Consider the following 21,632-nt stretch of genomic DNA (forward strand, 5'->3'; position numbering starts at 1 on the left):
CAACAGCTGATAAATCACACATCAATGAGAAAGCAGCATCTTTTACACATATATTGATATGGTACATCAATGCAGGACCCGTCAGGAGCAGGAAATGAACTGAAACACTATGGAAGACTTGGAACGTTGCCAGTAAAGCTCCAGTCTTTTTTATGGATTGCATTTCAATGAATGCCCTGAATTGACAAGAGTTTGAATGAAATGGCCCTATTCGTCATGACACAATAGACAAGAACAGTTCAACTTTTTTTTACTTGAAATGTGAGTTTACACAGGGAAACTGAATGTGATGTAGGTGGATTTTAAAAAATCATTATGAAAAAACAAATCACACAAAATGGTGTGGGATGTATTCGCAAAAATAGCCCAAGCGTTCCACTAAATCCAAACCTTGACATACAGAGGCACCTCGCTCTTAAATAGTTTCATTTAAAGAATGAGAGTAATTAGTTATAAATATCATGGCGCATATACTTTTTCCAAAAGCAAGTATAAATGTATTGTTGATACAATTACAAAATTAAAAGTATATTAGCCCAAACAAAATCAAGCAGAAATACAAAGACAAATGATATTGGCAAACCATGACACTGGCACGTGAGGATAAATTAACAGAGAAAAAGCACATTCAAAATAAAGTTACACTTGAAAGTAATAGGCACTAGTTCATTAATTTCTGGCACACTAATACCATCCCTATGAATCTCAGCACTCCTGATGTATTTTAAAGCACAAGTGGAAATGGCCACTAACCTATTGAACTTTTCCATTATAATTGTAAGATATTAGGATCATTTATTCCGTCTTGACATAACATACACTGACAATATTGATGCAGGTTTTAAATGAACTACATCAAGCCTTTGCTGCATGCTTAGGTCTCACGGCTACAAGGGTTGGATTTGATATATTTCACTGGGATTACATATCTCTGACTATATTGTCTGGATGTTGCAATGGCATATTAATCTAATGGTGGAAAGCAATAGAATTAACTAACCAAACCAGAAGTAGATCTGGATTGAGATTGTGACTACTGCCATTGACTGGCGCAGCTCAACATCACTAGCCAGCCCTGAAACAGATGTGATAGTCGATACAGGTTAAAACCATAGTTATGATTAGGTCTGGGATGGGGCTTTGGCCTGTTTCTACCAGTCACCTGTGTTATCAAAATAAAAACATCAACACTCAAATGTCCTGTTATGAAACCATCTAAAAAATACTTTGGAGAATTAGCTTTGCAGTAGAGGTTTTGATTTTTCTTATTTTTTAAAATATATTCAAATCAATAGAAAACAAATACTGAATATGGATATTTGGAAAATGAACTCTTTAAATAATGATTTGAATAAATAATGTCAAACATTTCAATACATTCTAGTTCATTCACAAGAGGAAAAAAATATGATTTGACAAAACTTTGTAAAATGTTCACAATTCTTTAACATTAAGGGAACATTTTACATGCACAGCATCATCATAGAGATCTCTGACAAAGGCATCTGTTGAGAACAGACTGCAAAAAGAGAAATTTGTACAAACACTTCAACCTGAGGGAGGTGAAAAAATAGACTGAGAAGCATTTTGTGAAGACTTATTGACTGATTGCTGAACAGACACACTGAGGCAGATGAGAATGCCCTCTGGTGGCACCGGGATGCTGGAGCTCAGCTGGTTTCTTTGGCATTCTCTCTAAGCTTCCGCCTCCCAGCACTGCCTGGCCCCTTCAGATCCTCTCCACACAGACACACACCATGCTGCTTCAGCTGTTCAGATCATGTTCCTCATGATAGTAAGACAAAAGACGAATTTGACTTTGTCTTTGTTATAGTTTATTCCTTAATTCATGGTAAAAGTAATCTTGGTTGATAAAGTGCCGCATTGTAATGTTGGTCTGCCTCTGTGCTGATCAGAGGGCCACACAGTGCCCCCTGCTGACCAGGCCAGCCTCAGTAGCAACCCTCCCTCCAGTTATCTCCTTCCCGTCCACCATTGTAGGTCCGAGGGGCAGGTAGAGACCTGAGGAAGAGAAGAATCAGAGAAACAGATTAGTTCTGAGGCATTAGGCAAGACTAAAAAGGTCTGATACACCTGCAATCAACTGACAACTATACTTGCCTTGAAGCTGTTTGTAATGTGTGTACCTACCTGCGTACTGGCTGGGCCAGTTTGCTGCGAGGCACGGGGATGCCGCCCCCCCCCCCTCCTGCACTGGGCCGGGGCAGGCCGCTGCGTGCTGGGCCCAGGGAGCGTGTGGGGGTGGAGGCTCCAGAGCCAGGGGTAGACGTGGCCTTCACAGGTTGCCTCAGGGCCAGGGGAGACGGAGTGGCCGGGGTTCGCAGCTTACTGGGAGAAGGGACTGGACGAGCAAGAGACGGGTCAGTACAGTACACTATATTATGAACAGATGGAATAGAGGATGACACTTCACTATACACACAGAGATCTACACCATTCTCAGTGTTTCACCACTGAGCAATTAACAACAATGATCAGAGGCACATATGAGAAATAACGTGTAGTCTATTACCTAATATGTATTCAGAATAATTTGATAACGTAATTTTGCATTAAATTACAAGACCCATGAAACCAAGGAAAAGGAAACAATGAATGAAGATAAGAGGCCTTGTATTAAGTATTTACACAGACTACAAAGAACCACTATAATAGTTGATGTGTAGGATGGATGAGGCACACATGCCCTCCAGCGATAGGGAGGGCACAGATAATACCACAACATTAACACACCATGAAACCACAAACACAATATATAAAAGTTGGGAGCATGATCAGTGAATACTCACTGAAATCACCTTCTTCTCCAAAGCAACAGGAAAGATGGACTAAACAAAGATGAAGATAGGAGAGATTTGACTTCATTCAGAACTGCAGGAGAAAGTGCAATAGATGACATGGATGGAAAAAGATCTCTGGACTAAGAAGTCTTCTAGAGCCTATACTTTCCAATAACAGTACATCACATACTAACTAGCTACTAATACAAACCAATCTGCAACCATTACCAAGAAGAGTTCAGGAGGAGTGACTGCAGTGTGGTCAGAAACTGATATCTGAAACAGCCTTGAGGTCTGTGAGCCCAAAGCCATTCCAGAACCACAGGGTTTCTCAGCAGGTTCTCCCCATCACCAGTAGGGGAGATAAGAGTTCTGTTCCAGACAAGACCCAGCAACACCATGGAGACACTCAAACTTTCAAGACCACACTCCCAACCAGAAGCTGCCTACCCTGACCATCCTAGAAAACAATTACTTGGCTGCCAAATTTTCTGGCACTTTATATTTGGTTGAGTGCATGCAGGTACGTCACACAGCCAACCAGTCACAGTAAAACACTAAATGCTTTACGTTTGGTAAAGAATGTGGTCGTGTGTATTACTGAGGATGTGTGAGAATGTAGGAACTTTAACTCGTAAGGTGAATGATCCCAGGCACTGGCAGGCTTTTACCTCGCAGAGAAGAAGGGCTTTGGAGGTGCTGTTTGGGTTTCGGGGACTGTAAGGATCGAGGGGGAATTCCTGTTTGGGAGGAGCGAGGGGGAGTCGAGTACCGGGAGTGGAGTGGAGTGGAGGAGTGCTGGGCTACTGGGAGAAATGGAGATGACAGTTGGGGAGAGAGAGTCAGCCCTTACTCTGACCTGCTGTACTGTTATGGTTACTGGACCAGGGAAAGGAGATTATAGAGTTGAGCCAGGCAGCCGAAGAGGAAGGAGGGTGTGTCAGTGAGGCAGGTCAGCCATTGTAAAAATCAGCCAAGCCTGGCTTAGTGAGTATCATTCTCAGGCAAAGGTATAATAGCAGCCTGAAACACTAGGGGGTGCTGCAGCCAGACATTCACAGTCCAGAGAGATTGCCATGGGTAAAGTACTGAAGTCAAGCTGGGCCAACACTAGGCCAAACCAGAGCCAGTGCCTCGGCAGAAAGAGAGGGGTGGGTGAAAGGCAGCACATGCTCTGCAGTCAGATAGAGAGAGGCAGGGATAGTGATGTCAATGCACACCACAACCAGAAGAAGCCCTGAAAGGTAAAGGAGATGACCCCTATTATCAGCCAGTGTCAAGAGTGAAACAATACAACAGTGATATAGTACAGGATAGTACAGAACATATGTATATTGCACATATAGTACAAGTCAATAGTTTGGATACACCCACTCATTCAATAGTTTTTCTTTATTTTCTACATTGTAGAATAATAGTGAAGACAAACTATGAAATGACACAAATGGAATCATGTAGTAACCAAAAAAAAGTGTTAAACAAATCAAAATATATTTTATATTTGAGATTCTTCAAATAGCCACCCTTTGCCTTGATGACAGCGTTGCACACTCTTGGCATTCTCTCAACCAGCATCATGAGGTAGTCACCTGGAATGCATTTCAATTAACAGGTGTGCCTTATTAAAAGTTAATTGGTGGAATTTACATTTACATTACATTTACGTCATTTAGCAGACGCTCTTATCCAGAGCGACTTACAAATTGGTGCATTCACCTTATGACATCCAGTGGAACAGTCACTTTACAATAGTGCATCTAAATCTTAAGGGGGGGGGGGGGGTGAGAGGGATTACTTATCCTATCCTAGGTATTCCTTAAAGAGGTGGGGTTTCAGGTGTCTCCGGAAGGTGGTGATTGACTCCGCTGTCCTGGCGTCGTGAGGGAGTTTATTCCACCATTGGGGGGGCCAGAGCAGCGAACAGTTTTGACTGGGCTGAGTGGGAGCTGTACTTCCTCAGTGGTAGGGAGGCGAGCAGGCCATTTCTTTCCTTGTTAATGCATTTGAGCCAATCAGTTGTGTTGTGACAAGGTAGGGTTGGTATACAGAAGATAGCCCTATTTGGTAAAAGATCTAGTCCATATTATGGCAAGAACAGCTCAAATAAGCAAAGAGAAACGACAGTCCATCATTACTTTAAGACATGAAGGTCAGCCAATACGGAACATTTCAAGAACTTTGAACGTTTCTTCAAGTGCAGTCGCAAAAAACCCATCAAGCTCTTTGATCAAACTGGCTCTCATGAGGACCGCCACAGGAAAGGAAGAACCAGAGTTACCTCTGCTGCAGAGGATAAGTTCATGAGAGTTACCAGCCTCAGAAATTACACAGACTTCAAGTAACAGACACATCTCAACATCAACAGTTCAGAGGAGATTCCAATCTCCTTTTGTTTCCCACCTCCGTGTCTTTGTTAGACGCAGAGTAGGTGAATGGATGATCTCTGCATGTGTGGTTCCCACCGTGAAGCATGGAGTAGGAGATGGTGTTTTGCAGTGAAACAGTTTGTTGTTTATTTAGAATTCAAGCCACACTTAACCAGCATGGCTACCACAGCATTCTGCAGCGATACGCCAACCATCTAGTTAGCGTTTAGACAATGACCCAACACACACCTCCAGGCTGTGTAAGGGCTATTTGACCAAGAAGGAGAGTGATGAGTGCTGCGTCAGATGACCTGGCCTCCACAATCACCCGACCTCAACCCACTTGAGATGGTTTGGGATGAGTTGGAACGCGGAGTGAAGTAAAAGCAGCCAACAAGGGCTCAGCATATGTGAACTCCTTCAAGACTGCTGGAAAAGCATTCCAGGTGAAGCTGGTTGAGAGCATTCCAGGTGAAGCTGGTTGAGAGAATGCCAAGAGTGTGCAAAGCTGTCATCAAGGCAAAGGGTGGCTGCTTTGAAGAATCTCAAATATAAAATATATTTTGATTTGTTTAACACTTTTGGTTACTACATGAATCCATGTTCTTTAATAGTTTTGATGTCTTCACTATTATTCTACAATGTAGAAAACATTAAAAATAAAGAAAAACCCTTGTAGGTGTGGTTAGACAGTAAGAGATTTTAACTATGAGAATTCAGTTGGTGGCGATATCAAAATAACATTCAGTCTTTTACTCAGTTCTCTCTGCATTCTAAATCCTCACAATAATCTACTTTTAAATCTGGATTATAATTGATTTGGATAAAAAGGAGAAGAATGCACAGAAGGAGAAATTATTCAAATAGTGAAATGAATCAAAAGGAGAGAGAATCCCAAACCATCAAAGCCAAGACAGTACAAAGCAATAGAGGTTTAATAAGGGGGAGCCTGAGAGGGATGTATGGTATACCCACTCACACACTGACTAGCTACATCACAAAACTATAACACTACACATTATTCCTTTCATAATATTTGTGATGTTGAATATGCTTGAGATACAAAAAATGTTATGTCAATATACAAGAGAGAATAATATGAAAATGACAGACTGTCTCAGATTGCTATTACTGAGTGAACACGCGATATGATAAACATTGTGTATGTGTGTAGTACTCACTGGCAGACTGACTGACTGCCTGGTGTCTGGGTGAGCCTCCGTTTGGCACTTGCAGGTTGGACTCAAAGCTCCTGCTGTTCTTGACGGGCTCTGGGCCCTGCTGTGCCGCGTTGGAGCGGGTCAGGTTAGGAAGACTCCGCCTCAGCTTTTCTACAAACATCACAACAAAGGAAAACTGAAAACAGGACTGAACAACTACACATTGGCCCAGAATTACACAAGACCTTTGACCAGCAGTGGTCATAATTTGAATCAGACTATATAATTGAATCACATAATTTGTCCTTCAGATAATTATTAACAAAACCATTTCCCATCTAGTCTCTCAATCCTCAGGAGGTAGTCCTGAGGTGTAGTGCGCCAGAGTCTCCTTACCTTCGTTCTTCACCACGTTGGTCTGCAGCTCTTGGGGGGGTGTGGCTTTGCAGGGAGTGACGTGGTGCCTGCAGCCGGCTGATGATTGGCTGCGGGGAGCCTCTGCTGTGGGGGTGGCTGTACTCCAGGGAGCGTGCGGGGGAACGGGAGCGGGGGGGAGTTTCTGGGGGAGGCGTGAGGGGAGTGTCTGGGGGAGGGGGAAAAGCGGTTTGAGGGGATGTGGAAGGCGGGGTGCACAGCCTCCTCATCGTCCTCTAGACTGTGGGCGTCCAGTTCCTGGTCACTGAAGGTGCTGCGTCTCAGAGAGTGACAGGACGAACCAGAGCTCCGTCTGGAAGCTGTGGCAGCATAGTCCTGCCGAAGACCTGGAAACACACACAGACGGTTAGACATACACCGCTTGCAGTGTGTACTGAGAAAGACAGTATAAACACACTGCATCACTGACTGGTGGGTAAATGTTTTTCCCAGACAGACAGAGTTAGAAGATGGTACGTACTCTCCTCCTGCATGCGAGCCAGGATTTGTACATCAGTGACGTCGTTGAGCTTGTATGTGGTGGAGGATCCTACAGAGTCCTCGTCCATCTCTGAGGTGCTCAGCTCACTGTCTATTGAAGACTGAGGGCTGACTGCTGGGGGGTTCCTTTCTCTCTCTACTGAGCCACCACGCTGCTGCTGGTGAGCTGCTGGGACACACACATTAGGTGTTCATACTGGTCCAACACACACACACCTGTAGGTCTAAACCAAGCTGTCAACTAAAGTGTATGTTTTAACATAAAGAACAAGAGAGAGGGCAACAGAAGGAGAGTTAAAGACAGGCTTTATATGCTAGTGTACAGTACCCTGGTTGACGGGGGGCATCAGCTGCTGTCTGACGATGGGCACCCTGCTGGGGGTGGAGGAGGGGGAGTTGAAGCCACTGCTGTAGGGGCTGTTAGCTGTGTTTGTGCAGTATGGGCTTCCGTAGTTCACCTGGGGACTGTAGGGACATCCATACAGGCTCCTACGCTTGTTTGCTGTGGAGAGAATTCAAGTCAAAGTTTATTGGTCATGTTCACCTATTTTCAGGTGTTATGGCTGGTGCAGCAAAATGCTTATGTTATTAGCACCAACAGTGCATTAGAATGTCTCACAAATACAATTTAAAAAATACATAAAGAAGAATTTCCATAAACATACTGTGATAAAGCCTATATCTTCATCACATAAGGGACTGTTGTACAGCCATCAAGCTACATCGTAATAACCAGTCATTGCAGGCATTACCGGTTGCCCCCTCACAAGCTGCATTATACCAACCACTGACACAAACACTAAATGTGCACAGTACATAGTACACAGTCACACACACACACACACACACACACACACACACACACACACACACACACACACACACACACACACACACACACACACACACACACACACACACACTGATACTCACAGGCCTGTGGGACCAAACAGCCTGATGAAGCAGACAGAGTAGAAGTATCTGATACCTGCGCTGCCGAGCGCTGTGGAGGATACAGTCTTCGTCCTCATCCTCACCTTAACTAGCGCTTCTCTCTCCCTCCCTCTCTCTGCAGCACGGTAACACTGCATCTCACTGCCAGCCTGCCTAGAACACTGCACTACCTACCGTACCATCCCAAACATGACTCCTCTCCTCTGTAGTGTGTTGACAGTGGTGCACATTTTAGAGTCACTTAAAACACATGGCAGGCGTGGGTGTCTTTATGACGGACTGGAGAGAGTTAACAATACGGTCTATTCACTCAGTAGTACACAGTGAGAGCAGCACTGTGATATCTATCCAGCTCTCCACAGAGACTCTATACAACCAGTCAGTTAGTCAGTCCCATGGAGGCAGGCTCACCATGGAACCCCCCCTTAGCTGAGTCATTAGACGAGGCCTGGCTGGCTGCTCTGACAGAGATACAACGCATTAGCCAATAGCCATTACGGTTGACTGTTGTACTGCAGCCCCACTCGGCTCAGCCAGCAGTGCTGCATACACTACAATCTCCAGGGCCACTCGTTTGCTCATCACTCTCTCTCCCTTCTTCCCCTGTCTAGATGTGTTTACACTGCTGGGTGGTGACTGGAAAGTAGCCTTTAATGATCAACTCGCTCTCCTTTCTGTTTGAGTTTATTGTTACAGGGACAGTGCACATTAATCAACGTTTCAGTAAAAGTGCCGATTTTAGCCAGCCGGCTGATTTTCAATCACAGTCCCTAGGCAGGTTCTTAAAAACACTTACAATACAGACAAACAATGAGCAGTGAGCACATGCAGCGCAACATAGAACAAACAACACATTCTCTCCCTCTCTCTTCTACCCTCTCTCAAAATAACATGTCCACTCAACTCACTCACTCACTTCCTTAGAGATCAGCCACTGAGGAATACTAGGATCACAACATGACACTACCACAGAACCACCTGCACACTTAGGCCTTAACCAGGGACACAAGTACTCTTCTCACACACTTCTTGATCACTTTGTCCTCTGTGGATTCGCAGATAAGCTCATGATAAGTGTCTAACATATCTAAAACAGTGACCTCACCAGAGACAAACGTGTCTGTAGTTCAGATTATGTCCAAAATCCTAGTGCTGACAGAGCTAGTTATAGCGGAGATATGTTGTGTTATGGGATGATCAACAGTATACCTATAGGCCTACAGGATATAGGTCCTCACACTCCGAGAGAGCAGACAGGGATCTAACACAGTGAGCTACCAGCCTCTGAGTTGCACCTCCATGGGTCTGTGTCATCTGTGACCCAGAAAACAACCCCTGGCAACACATTGTTGAGGTCAACCTCTGGTGGTCCCAATGGGGAGATTACTGCAGTTAAAAACCACAAGGACAGAGTTTCAGAGGGTGCATTCACAGCTGTTCCCCATGTATCCAATGGTGCCAGGCTAGCCAGGGGTGAATGAGTTAAGGGCTAGGAGGTGATTAGATGGAACAGTAAATCAGTAGGAGTAACAGACAGTCAGACTGCTGGCTCCCTCTCAGCAGTCTGACTGTCCTAAAACACTGTACTAAAACAAACCATGCAAAAAGTAAAAGAAAATCCCAGAAACCTAAATAATGGTTAACATTTATATACCTATCATACAGAGGTGCTTACTCAACATTTAACACTTGCTCCCTCCATGCTAAAACCTATTCAGGGTTGCAAAGGGTCAAACTTTTCGGTAAATTTCCAGAATTTTTCCATGGGAAGTTAAGCCAGGGTATTTTACTTAAATTACTCAAAAAAAGTTAGCTTTTTTTTGTGGGATACACGTAAAGCAATTCTAGGTCTTGTGGCATATTTTGGTTAAACTATCCCCAATTCAATGGAATTACAACCCTCTGCATGCACAGTGCACTCTTCCATCACATGCTGCATTGAAAGTAAAGGGGCTGAATAATTTTGCACGGCCAATTTTTCAGTGTTTGATTTGTTAAAAAAGTTTGAAATATCCAATAAATGTCGTTCCACTTCATGATTGTGTCCCACTTGTTGTTGATTCTACACAAAACAATACAGTTTTATATCTTTATGTTTGAAGCCTGAAATGTAGCAAAGTCGCAAAGTTCAAGGGGGCCGAATACTTTCGCAAGGCACTGTATATATATACATATATTTTGTTTTACACATTTATTTCCTAATCTTTACAGGAAAATGCCACGGGCACTACCTGATGTGTGGAGACATTTCACTCCAGCGAATGTAGAAGAAAAAGCTGTGTACATTTGCAAATAATATATGCCATTTAGCAGACGCTTTTATCCAAAGCGACTTACAGTCATGTGTGCATACATTCTACGTATGGGTGGTCCCGTGGATCAAACCCACTACCCTGGCGTTACAAGCGCCATGCTCTACCAACTGAGCTACAGTATGTGGACAACCATTCAAATGAGTGGATTTGGCTATTTCAGCCACACCTGTTGCTGATGAAATCGAGCACACAGCTATGCAATCTCCATAGAGAAACATTGTCGGTAGAATGACCCGTACTGAATAGCTCAGTGACTTTCAATGTGTCATCATAGTGATGCCACCTTTCCAACAAGTCAGTTCGTCAAATTTCTGCCCTGCTACATCTGCCCCGGTCAACTGTTATTGTGAAGTGGAAACATATAGGAGCAACAACGGCTCAGCCGCAAATTGGTAGGACACACATGGTCACAGGACTGCCGAGAGCTGAAGTGCGTAGTGCAAATCGTCTGTCCTCAGTTGCATCACTCACGACCGAGTTCCAAACTGCCTCTGGAAGCAACGGCAGCACAATAACTGTTAGTTGGGAGCTTCATGAAATGGGTTTCATGGCCGAGCAGCCGCACACAAGACTAATGCACCATGCGCAATGCCAAGCGTCTGTTTGAGTGGTGTAAAGCTTGCCGCCTTTGGACGCTCGAGCATTGGAAACATGTTCTCTGCAGTGATGAAGCATGCTTTACCATCTGACCGTCCAAAGGACTAATCTGGGTTTGGCGGATGCCAGGTGACCGCTACCTGCCCGAAAGCAATGCCAACTGTAAAGTTTGGTGGAGGAGGGGCTGTTTTTCATGGTTCAGGCTAGGTCCCTTAGTTCCAGTGAAGGGAAATCTTAACACTACAGCATATAATGACATTATAGACGATTCTGTGCTTCCAACACTTTGTGGCAACAGTTTGGGGAAGGCCCTCCTGTTTCAGCATGACAATGCTCCTGTGCACAAAGCAAGGTCCATACAGAAATGGTTTGTCGAGATTGGTGTGGAAGAACTTGACCGGCCTGCACAGAGCCCCCACCTCATCCCCATTGAACACCTTTGGGATCAATTGGAAAGGCAAATGCGTGCAAGGCCTAATCGCCCAACATCATTGACCCGACCTCATTGATGCACTTGTGGCTGAATGGAAGCAAGTCCCCGCAGCAATGATCCAACACCGAGAGGAAAGCCTTCCTAGAAGAGTGGAGGCTGTTACAGCAGCAAAGTGGAGAATCAACTCAAAATCAAATCTAATTTATTTGTCACATACACATGGTTAGATGTTAATGCGAGTGTAGCGAAATGCTTGTGCTTCTAGTTCCGACAATGCAGTAATAACCAACGAGTAATCTAACAATTCCAAGACTAATACCTTATACACACACAAGTGTAAATGGATAAAGAATATGTACATAAAGATATATGAATGAGTGATGGTACAGAACAGCATAGGCAAGATGGAGTAGATGGTATCGAGTACAGTATATACATATGAGATGAGTAATGTAGGGTATGTAAACATTATAAACATTATATTAAGTAGCATTGTTTAAAGTGGCAAGTGATATATTTTTTACTCCATATTAATGCCCATGATTTTGGGATGTTCGAAGAGCAGGTGTCCACATAGTGTAGCTCTTAGCATTTCACATGAGGAGCAGGCAACATAATTGTGTGGCTCAGGGAGAGAAAGAAAAACAAAAATCAGGGGAGAGAGATTAACAAGTGAACTCTAGGTCATGAAAGAACATGACCTAGAGAAGGCGGGGATATCCAATCCCATTATAATTTAAGTACTGAAATTGTAACTACATGTTAGGGCGAGCATGGCTGGATAGGCCAGCTATCAGCCTGGGGTTAGGGACTGACTTTCTGCTGTAGAGAAGAACTGGATGTAATCTGAGGACAGTTTTCAAAGCACAGTTCTACATGGGCTACATTCTGAATATAGCCCAGCATTACAGCTCTGGTACTGGCAGTATAGTCCCTTTCTGGGCCATGCTTCCAGTTGTATAATGTTATAACTATGACCAGAATCTAGTTTTGCAGAATTTCACAGGGACATTGAAGGCTCAAACCTCTGAAAGGATTTTCCATAAAGAATGGAATATAATCTTATAATGTGGTCCAAATCTACGACCAACCTGTGTATTACATTAGTCATGAGCCAGACGCGATGCCCTGCTCGGTAAAATTCATTCACCAGAACAAACACAATCCTCACACGACCCCATGGTAAAGAGAGAGGGGTGTGGTAGAAAGGAGCCAGCAGCCATAAAGGGTGTCACTGAGGAGCCCACAAACAGTACAACCACACAAGATGCCTAGGACCGCTCGGCTTGTCATGTGGTTGACGTGCAGCCATGTCTGACAGCTGTCTACCTCTTCTTCCCTTAGGTATAGGCAGATGGAACCCAGTCACCAGGTGGGTGAACCCTTGTTGAAGGTAAAAAAAACATTGCGACGAGCAGTACTGCAGAGGTTGAAATGAGTTTGGTGCAAGACTTGGCTCTCACACAATATCTGTGCATGTGCAGATATTTTGCTTCACGCCGTTTGCAGCAGGGTTTGCTTCACGCCGTTTGCAGCAGGGTTTGCTTCACGCCGTTTGCAGCAGGGTTTGCTTCACGCCGTTTGCAGCAGGGTTTGCTTCACGCCGTTTGCAGCAGGGTTTGCTTCACGCCGTTTGCAGCAGGGTTTGCTTCACGCCGTTTGCAGCAGGGTTTGCTTCACGCCGTTTGCAGCAGGGTTTGCTTCACGCCGTTTGCAGCAGGGTTTGCTTCACGCCGTTTGCAGCAGGGTTTGCTTCACGCCGTTTGCAGCAGGGTTTGCTTCACGCCGTTTGCAGCAGGGTTTGCTTCACGCCGTTTGCAGCAGGGTTTGCTTCACGCCGTTTGCAGCATTGTTTGCTTCACGCCGTTTGCAGCAGGGTTTGCTTCACGCCGTTTGCAGCAGGGTTTGCTTCACGCCGTTTGCAGCAGGGTTTGCTTCACGCCGTTTGCTTCACGCCGTTTGCAGCAGGGTTTGCTTCACGCCGTTTGCAGCAGGGTTTGCTTCACGCCGTTTGCAGCAGGGTTTGCTTCACGCCGTTTGCAGCAGGGTTTGCTTCACGCCGTTTGCAGCAGGGTTTGCTTCACGCCGTTTGCAGCAGGGTTTGCTTCACGCCGTTTGCAGCAGGGTTTGCTTCACGCTGTTTGCAGCATGGTAGCCAGGGCACCAAAACAACGGAGAAGTTGAGCCTTGCGGCACATCATGTGCTCGCTAACAGATCATGTGACTTGTATCTGCTCTGTGATTGGACAACAAAGACCACAAGACACATGGTTAGTGTAGGTTGTGGTGCTCTTTGAAACAGAAACTGACGGTAAAAACATGATTTCTCAACACAGAGGTTGAAACATACATAACTAATGGAAACTACTTCAACGTACAAATAGTTTTGCAATCTCAGCAGTAATATCACCATGAGTTACAAGGATTGAGAATCCACTTCCGGAACCCCTAGGTGCAGCCCTATAGCCTGCACTACTGTTTTCTGCTGGTTAACGCACACCTAAATAATAATGTATCAACCAGTTGATCTGTAGAACTTCCCTTTGTCCTTAGAGTGAGGTAGAGATGGGGGGCATGGCAGTGACTGAAGCATTAGGTCATGTCCATATTTTATGGATGACATAATCCTCTCCTAACCTAGTATGATGATATCACCACCACCGATTCTCCCCCTTCCGCCATTACTTCTGTGAATAGTAATACCCATTTAGTATGTTGTCACCCACCAGAGCCCCAGAGTCTCTTCTGATATAGTCTGAATTTAACTTCAGTGTACGATGCACATAAATCCACAGGAAGGGATGTGAGGGGAACTGGTAGGGTGTTGACTCTGGATGACAGGACAGATACCCCATGAGGATGCTGTCTGTCCATCCGCCTAGGGGTATGTGACTGGAGTGTTGCTAGGGCTGTAACGATTATGGAATTGAGAGTAATGATTATTTGTCATAACTGTAATTTTAGTTCAATATTTTTTTTAGCTTGTAATGCATCTTTGTAAATTAACTAGGACATAATGAATACAATACAGTGTTGGTGACCCCTGTGACCTCCCCCTGTGACTGCTGACAACTTTTGGAAATTAAACTTCTCCTCCCGACAGTGCTGTTCTGCTCATACAATGATTACCAACTTTACCCACATCATGTAAAATTGAAAAACTGCTATTGGGTAAACTATATCTACTTGAATATGAAGTTGAATACAATATTTGTGCCAGCCTTAGGTGTTGCGTAACTACTATTGCCACCTGATCAGTGATCATTACTCAGAACACACAGGTTTAGGGATAGTGATCTTCAGCAAAATGTTGCTCAATACAATATTACATGAGCATACCTCCAAAAATGTAACCCATCTTACTTTAGCCGGGAGGATTTGGCGTCATGGTATCCTGGTTGAAGGGATTGTCTATTATTATCCCATAGGGCGGCGCACAATTGGCCCAGGGTCGTCCGTTTAAGGGTTTGGCCGGAGTACGCCGTCATCGTAAATAAAAAGGTGTTATTAACGGTCTTGCCTAGTTAAATAAATAATCTCATAATACGCAGAGGGAAACAGAAAGAAACACTCATACAGGCCATGATAATGCAGAAAACACTTTCATACAGCACATATGTCTACGACAAAACAAATGCATATTTGTCCTAGATGTGTGTATGATTGTGTGGAAAAGACGAGATAGAGAGAGAAGAAGAGAGGGGAGAGGAAGGAGAAGAGAGTAGAGAAGCATGGTGACAGTACCTGACATGGTGACGTCCAGTCTGTGGATGAGGGAGCGTTTTGCTGACTCCATGTCAGGACTGGGATTGTCCAGAGCCTGGCGACACCACACAATGGGACTCACGGCTTTCTGCAGTGGGCTGTTGAGCTTCGCCTCATACAGCCTGAAGGAACACAACACATTAATTTAACACACACACACATCAATGGACATCACACACAAAATACAAGACATCCTCTTATCTAATACATGATGGTTGATGATACAGGTTTGGTGAGTGTTATAACCTGCTTAGGCCTATATCGCATCACAGCTGCTATGGCTGATACTTAGGCCTTATACTTTGCCAGAGAAAGTGCCTCTACCAGGAAGAGGAATCTGAGTCAGCAACTGTGAGCTCTGTCTCAGCCACAGAGAAAAGCACTCAGATAACTACTGGACACAAACACCAAGGCCTACTATTAGAAAGATGTAGGCCTAGTCAACATATTTTGTACATTCTTTAGGCAACTAAAAGTATGCCACAGAGGTTTTCACCATAACATTTAAAGAATCAAAGTTCAACCAGATTTATAGACCTATTGGGCCTACTCTAGTCATTAGGCCTAAATAATGCTGTGGATCCACATGGCGATGCTTTTACATAGTGCGTATAAGCCTAATTATCCTGTAAACATGCATGGATGGATCATCCTAACTATATCTTAGAATCAAACCCTAAAAGCAGGATGGTGCTGTGCAGTTGTTAAACCGTTGCAAATACAGTCTGATGCTAATTCCGGGATTATGGGAGTCAGTCTATGACCAGGACTGGCAAGCCCTCAGTTAGTAGTATTATGGGTAATCCTGTGTTTGTGTTAATCACCAGCCAGAGGAGAGGTGTGTGTGTGGGGATTGGGTTAGTGGGGCAATAGGGAACTGGTACAGAGAGGCTATAGTAAACTTCTAGGTCCTTCTTCCTCATCCAAATATAGAAAATATAGTTTCTTGAACTGTAGTAGAAGACGTTTCTGTATCCAATGCATTCACATAGCATTCACTGATCATGTGTTTAGGGGTTACCAGGGTCCATTCACGATTACTATCCAGACCAGTGGAGGCTGCTGAGGGTTGGAATGAATGGCTCATAATAATGGCTGGAAAGGAATAAATGGAGTGGTATTAAAAACATTGTTTTCATGTGTTTGATACCATTCCATTCCCTCCATTCCAGACATTATTATGAGCCATCCTCCCAACAGCCGTCTCTACTGATCCAGACAGTCTGGCCATCATCATTTTTATAGCTGGACTCCTCTGATCCTTGACCTAAAGCACAGGCTATTACCATCAAGATGCCCATTATATGCCAATAAATAACATTCCTGAAACCGTACCATGGCAGACAAGGGCCTATCTCTCAGAGAATGAGAGGAGGAGAGAGCTGTGCACTGACTGTCCTCATTATAGGCTAAAGCTTACTATGGCTCTAATAACAAAACAAATCTCATTTATAAACTGGGCTTATTTCACATCAGCTCTACAGTGAGGTCTCATGTCCCTGTAACTCTCTAAAACCGTTTGAGGGATTTCCTCGAGTTGGGATCAGCAGTGAGATTTGTGCAGCCTCACAAATCCAATCAAACATCTCGAATTTCAAGGATTAGGCTACACTTCTAAAAGTGAATCTGTGTAAGGCCCTTACCCTATAACCCACAAATGCACAACAAACAATACATGATCCTGACATTCAGTGGGGTGGTTGAAACTGTGGCTGGGCCCTCAAAACAATTAGGATACTATAACATTGTCATAATCACATAGGGGCAATTACTTTCTCTCAACCTCTTTTCATACAATTATGGCTGGTATGGAAATTGGAAATCCTTCTAACAAAGGAGGTAACCATGGTTGTGGCTCTTGCACTCTCCCCATAGGCTTTGGCTGGGTAAACAACTTTCAATTTCACTGTGCACACTGCTCTCTTCCCACTACCATGACAGTTGTCTAACATGTCACCAAAATAGTGCAACTGGCCAACATATGAACTGAACTTCCCATATGCTGAAGACATTATATACTGTCGACTTAATGGATGACTACTAGTTTTTGTGGGTGATAATTTGACAATAAATAAGTCAGCTAAAATGAAATGTTACGATTAAGGCCTAATAATAAAGGGCTGTGATTAATTAAAGCACATGAGCAACAACCACAGAACAATGAATGCCAAGTTCCACTAATATATCATTGACGAGTATGTAACGTGACAAGTGCAGGGGGTGGTTTGACAGTTCACACATGTGATCCCCTTTTCATTTAGTTTTCATTCCAACCACCACCCCTCACTCACTCACTAATCAACAATGAACGACAGACAATCTGTCTGCAGTGTGTTATGACCTCAGTGTCTGTGGCCGGCTATTATTGTATTTAGAACATGACCATGCGGTACATTCCTATGCAGTAATTTCAGCGAGAAGGATTTACCTCCCAGGCGGTTGTCATCGTAGACAGCTAATGTCTGGAACAGCTTTTGAGGTGTCACATATATGGGCGCACAGGTACACTGGTTGCCAAATGCATTAGGGCGTGCTGTTGTGTTCTGGCACAGCCCTTAAACTACTTGAATTACAGATGGTGTAATCGTGTTGTATCACTCACCAGCTGTCTTGATCTTCGTTAAGACAATCCATGTCTTCGAGATCAAGGATTTCTACTTCATCCAATATAGAAGTTTCCCCTTCATCCATAAACCCCAGTGTTTCCCCTGCGTCAGTAAAATAGGAATTGGTGCCAGTGAAAGAGGTGGCAGCCGATGCCCCCTCGCCCTCATATGCTCTCCTGGAACTGATGCCATCATATGACAGTCTGGGACTCAAACAACGGGAGTTTTCCAAAAGCCCTCCATAGCCAGTTCCGCCGAACCCCACCCCAGGGAAGCCGGCCAGCCCCGCCGCTGAGGCGGCTGATAAGCGAGAGTCGTATCCTGCACTATGGGGTCTATGGTTCCCTGACACTGCTCCAGACGAAGACCGACTACGGAGCTGCTCGTTTTGTTGTTCGAGTTTCTTTACCAAGTCCTGTAGTTTCCGCACCTCTAAGTCCGCGTTGATGTTTGAGTTGATATCCTCCATAGCTAACGTCGGTTAGCGCCACCACCAGCAACACAAAATAAAAATGCCGCTGCAGTGTAGTCTTTTGTTTCTTCTTTTTCACTGATGGTCACGATATGTTAGTCACTCTAAGCAATATTTAGGTGTTTACTGAAGACACTTTGGTGTTCAAATAAGTTATTGGGCTCATCGTCGTCATCTTCTCCAAATATTCATACACACAGGCAGGGTTGAGGCCATTTTCGCTGTTCCCGTCGCCAACTATGAAAGACCAACAGGCAAGGCTCGGCTACGTCATCACGTGAAACATCGGTAACGAGCACGTAACCAAGCTCGGGTTTACAGTATCGATAATGCCACACACTGTACTGAATGGAAAGTATTGTGTGAGCTAAAATACAGTACAAGGAAAGTATGGTGGTTTCAGCTAACTGCTGCTAAGTATCAGCTCATTTCTGCTAACACGTTGCTTATCAAAGGTCTAGATTTCAGTTTTACTTTGCTCTCCAGAACCCAAGGCATTAAGGAATTCTGCCTTATCCCAAGGATTCTCACCTGGAAGCACTGCTTACCGGTGGGACCATGTGAACTCCAATCCCCAATGCTCGTTTCAATAATCATTGCTTGCTATACAGTTTTCGAAAACATATGGTACTTATTTTTCATAACAGTGATAATTACAATTTAAAAAATATACTTACTGTATGTAGCAGGTTTGCACAGCTATGTCTCCAGCCGAACAACACTACATTAGTCCTCTCCTCTACTCCCTGTTTACCCACGACTGTGCGGCCAAGCACGACTACAACACCATCATTAAGTTTGCTGACGACATGTAGGCCTGATCATCGACAATGATGAGACAGCCTATAGGGAGGAAGTCAGAGACCTGGCAGTATGGTGCCAGGACAACAACCTCTCCCTCAACGTGAGCAAGAAGACAAAGGAGATGATCATGGATGACAGGAAAAGAACGAGACTTTCAAGTTCCTTGGTGTCCACATCACAAACAAACTATCATGGTCCAAATATACCAAAAAAGTTGTGAAGAATGCACTCCAACGCCTTTTCCCCCCAGGAGACTGAAAAGACTTGGCATGGGTCCCCAGATCCCGAAAAAGCTCTGCAGATGCACCATTGAGAGCATCCTGACCGGTTGCATCACCACCTGGTATGGCAACTGCTCGGCACCCGACCGTAAGGAGCTACACAGGGTAGTGCTTACAGCCCAGTACATCACTGGGACCAAACTTCCTGCCATCCAAGACCTAAATACTAGGCGTGTCAGGCCCAAAATATTGTCAAAAACTCCAGTCACCCAAGTCATAGACTATTCTCTCTGCTACTGTATGGCAAACAGTACCGGAGCACCAAGTCTAGGTCCAAAAGGCTCCTTAACACCTTTTACCCCCAAGTCATAAGACTGCTGAACAATTAATCAAATGGCTACCCGGACTATTTGCATTGGCAAACCCCCCACTTCCCTTGTTTATACACTGCTGCTACTTGCTGTGTATTATCTATGCATAGACACTATACCCCTACCGACATGTACAAATTACCTCAACTAACCTGTACCCCTTTGGTTCCCAAGTGGGCAGAGGTCTAAGGCACTGCATCTCAGTGCAAGAGGCAGTCCCTGGTTCGATTCCAGGCTGTATCACATCCGGCTGTGATTGGGAGTCCCGCAGGGCAAAATTGGCCGAGTGTCATCCAGGGTAGGCTGTCATTGTAAATAATAATTTGTTCTTAACTGACTTGCCTAGCTATATAAAGGAGAACAAAAAAACTGACTTGGTACCCCCTGTTACTTTTTTGATTTATTTAGTCGATATTTTCTTAACTCTATTTTCTTAACTGTGTTGCTGGTTAATTAAGGGATTATAAGTAAGCATTTCACAGTAAGGTTGTATCTGTTGTATTCGGCACATGTGACAAATAACATTTGATTTCCTCCCCAGTTACGTCACCCGATTAGACTACAATCACCCAATTACTTTTAATAAATAAATAAACCTATTACAGATCATCTTGCTGTATATACAGCAGAGCTGATGGCCATACTGTTGGCCTTGCAGTGGGTGGAGGAAGTCAAGCCAGACAGAGTAGTTATTTGCTCTGATTCATGTGCAGTGTTGATGAGTCTCCAATCCTTTAGGTCACGTAGCAGACAAGACCTGCTTGAGGTGCTACAAACTCATGGCAGGCTTAGACAGATGGGTATACGGATAACATTTACTTGGGGCCCAGCCCATGTGGAGGGGAACAAGGAAGTTGATGTACTGGCTAAACAAGCACTTAGTAGTGGGGATGTTGATGTTGTAGTTTCAATGAGCAAGGCAGAGGCAAAAAGCCTGACATGGACAGTGATGGTGCAGAGATGGAAGGAGCAGTGGAATAGAGATACTAAGGGCAGGCTTTTATTTCAAGTACAGAGACATTTGGGGAGGACGGCAAGGGACAGAAGAGGCTATTTTTTACTAGATTAAGGGTGGGACACAGCCAGTTGAATAAGACCTTCATTGTGATAGGAAAGCATCCAACAGGAAAGTGTGATTTGATACAGTGTGGAGAGTATCAGAGGGAAAGATAGAGGCTGAGATCTAGTATGAGGAAGAAGGGGATACAAGAAATTCGTTTAAAGAGTATGTTGAGTACTACATCATCAGATAGTGTCAAATATTTTGTTATCTTCTTTAAGAGCAACGGAGCCGGCAGGTAGGGTTTAGTTTCTCTGTCTCTGGCCCACCTTCCAATACAGGAGGTGGCGGTAATGCACCATAACGTTGGATGCCAACCACTGATAAACCCCACAGAAGAAGAATGGACTAAATTGAACTTTGCCCACATAGATAGGTGTGGTCTAGTCTAGTCGTGGCCATAAGTTGTGAGAATGACACAAATATTAATTTCCACAAAGTTTGCTGCTTCTGTGTCTTTAGATATTTTTGTCAGATGCTACTATGGAATACTGAAGTATAATTACAAGCATTTCATAAGTGTCAAAGGCTTTTATTGATAATTACATGAAGTTGATGCAGAGTCAATATTTGCAGTGTTGACTCTTTTTTCAAGATCTCTGCAATCCGCCCTGGCATGCTGTCAATTAACTTCTGGGCCACACCCTGACTGATGGCAGCCCATTGTTACATAACCAATGCTTGGAGGTTGTCAGAATTTGTGGGGTTTTGTTTGTCCACCTGCCTCTCAAGGATTGACCACAAGTTCTCAATGGGATTAAGGTCTGGGGAGTTTCCATGGACCCAAGGTCT

The 21,632-nt window shown here is 44.2% G+C and overlaps 1 protein-coding gene across 1 annotated transcript; it reads right to left on the reverse strand.

The window, feature by feature from the left end:
- Positions 1-233: 233 nt before the first annotated feature.
- On the reverse strand, positions 234-18,622 carry slain2 (SLAIN motif family, member 2). The gene is given in 10 exon segments (XM_046300597.1): positions 234-2,022; positions 2,152-2,362; positions 6,349-6,498; positions 6,724-6,760; positions 6,762-6,879; positions 6,881-7,088; positions 7,223-7,408; positions 7,571-7,744; positions 15,286-15,428; positions 17,909-18,622. Coding segments are annotated over 10 exon segments (1,770 nt in total). The 5' UTR covers positions 18,382-18,622; the 3' UTR covers positions 234-1,952.
- Between the last annotated feature and the right edge of the window lie 3,010 nt (positions 18,623-21,632).

Source organism: Oncorhynchus gorbuscha, linkage group LG15, assembly GCF_021184085.1.
Source record: "Oncorhynchus gorbuscha isolate QuinsamMale2020 ecotype Even-year linkage group LG15, OgorEven_v1.0, whole genome shotgun sequence".
Taxonomy (NCBI): Eukaryota; Metazoa; Chordata; class Actinopteri; order Salmoniformes; family Salmonidae; genus Oncorhynchus; species Oncorhynchus gorbuscha.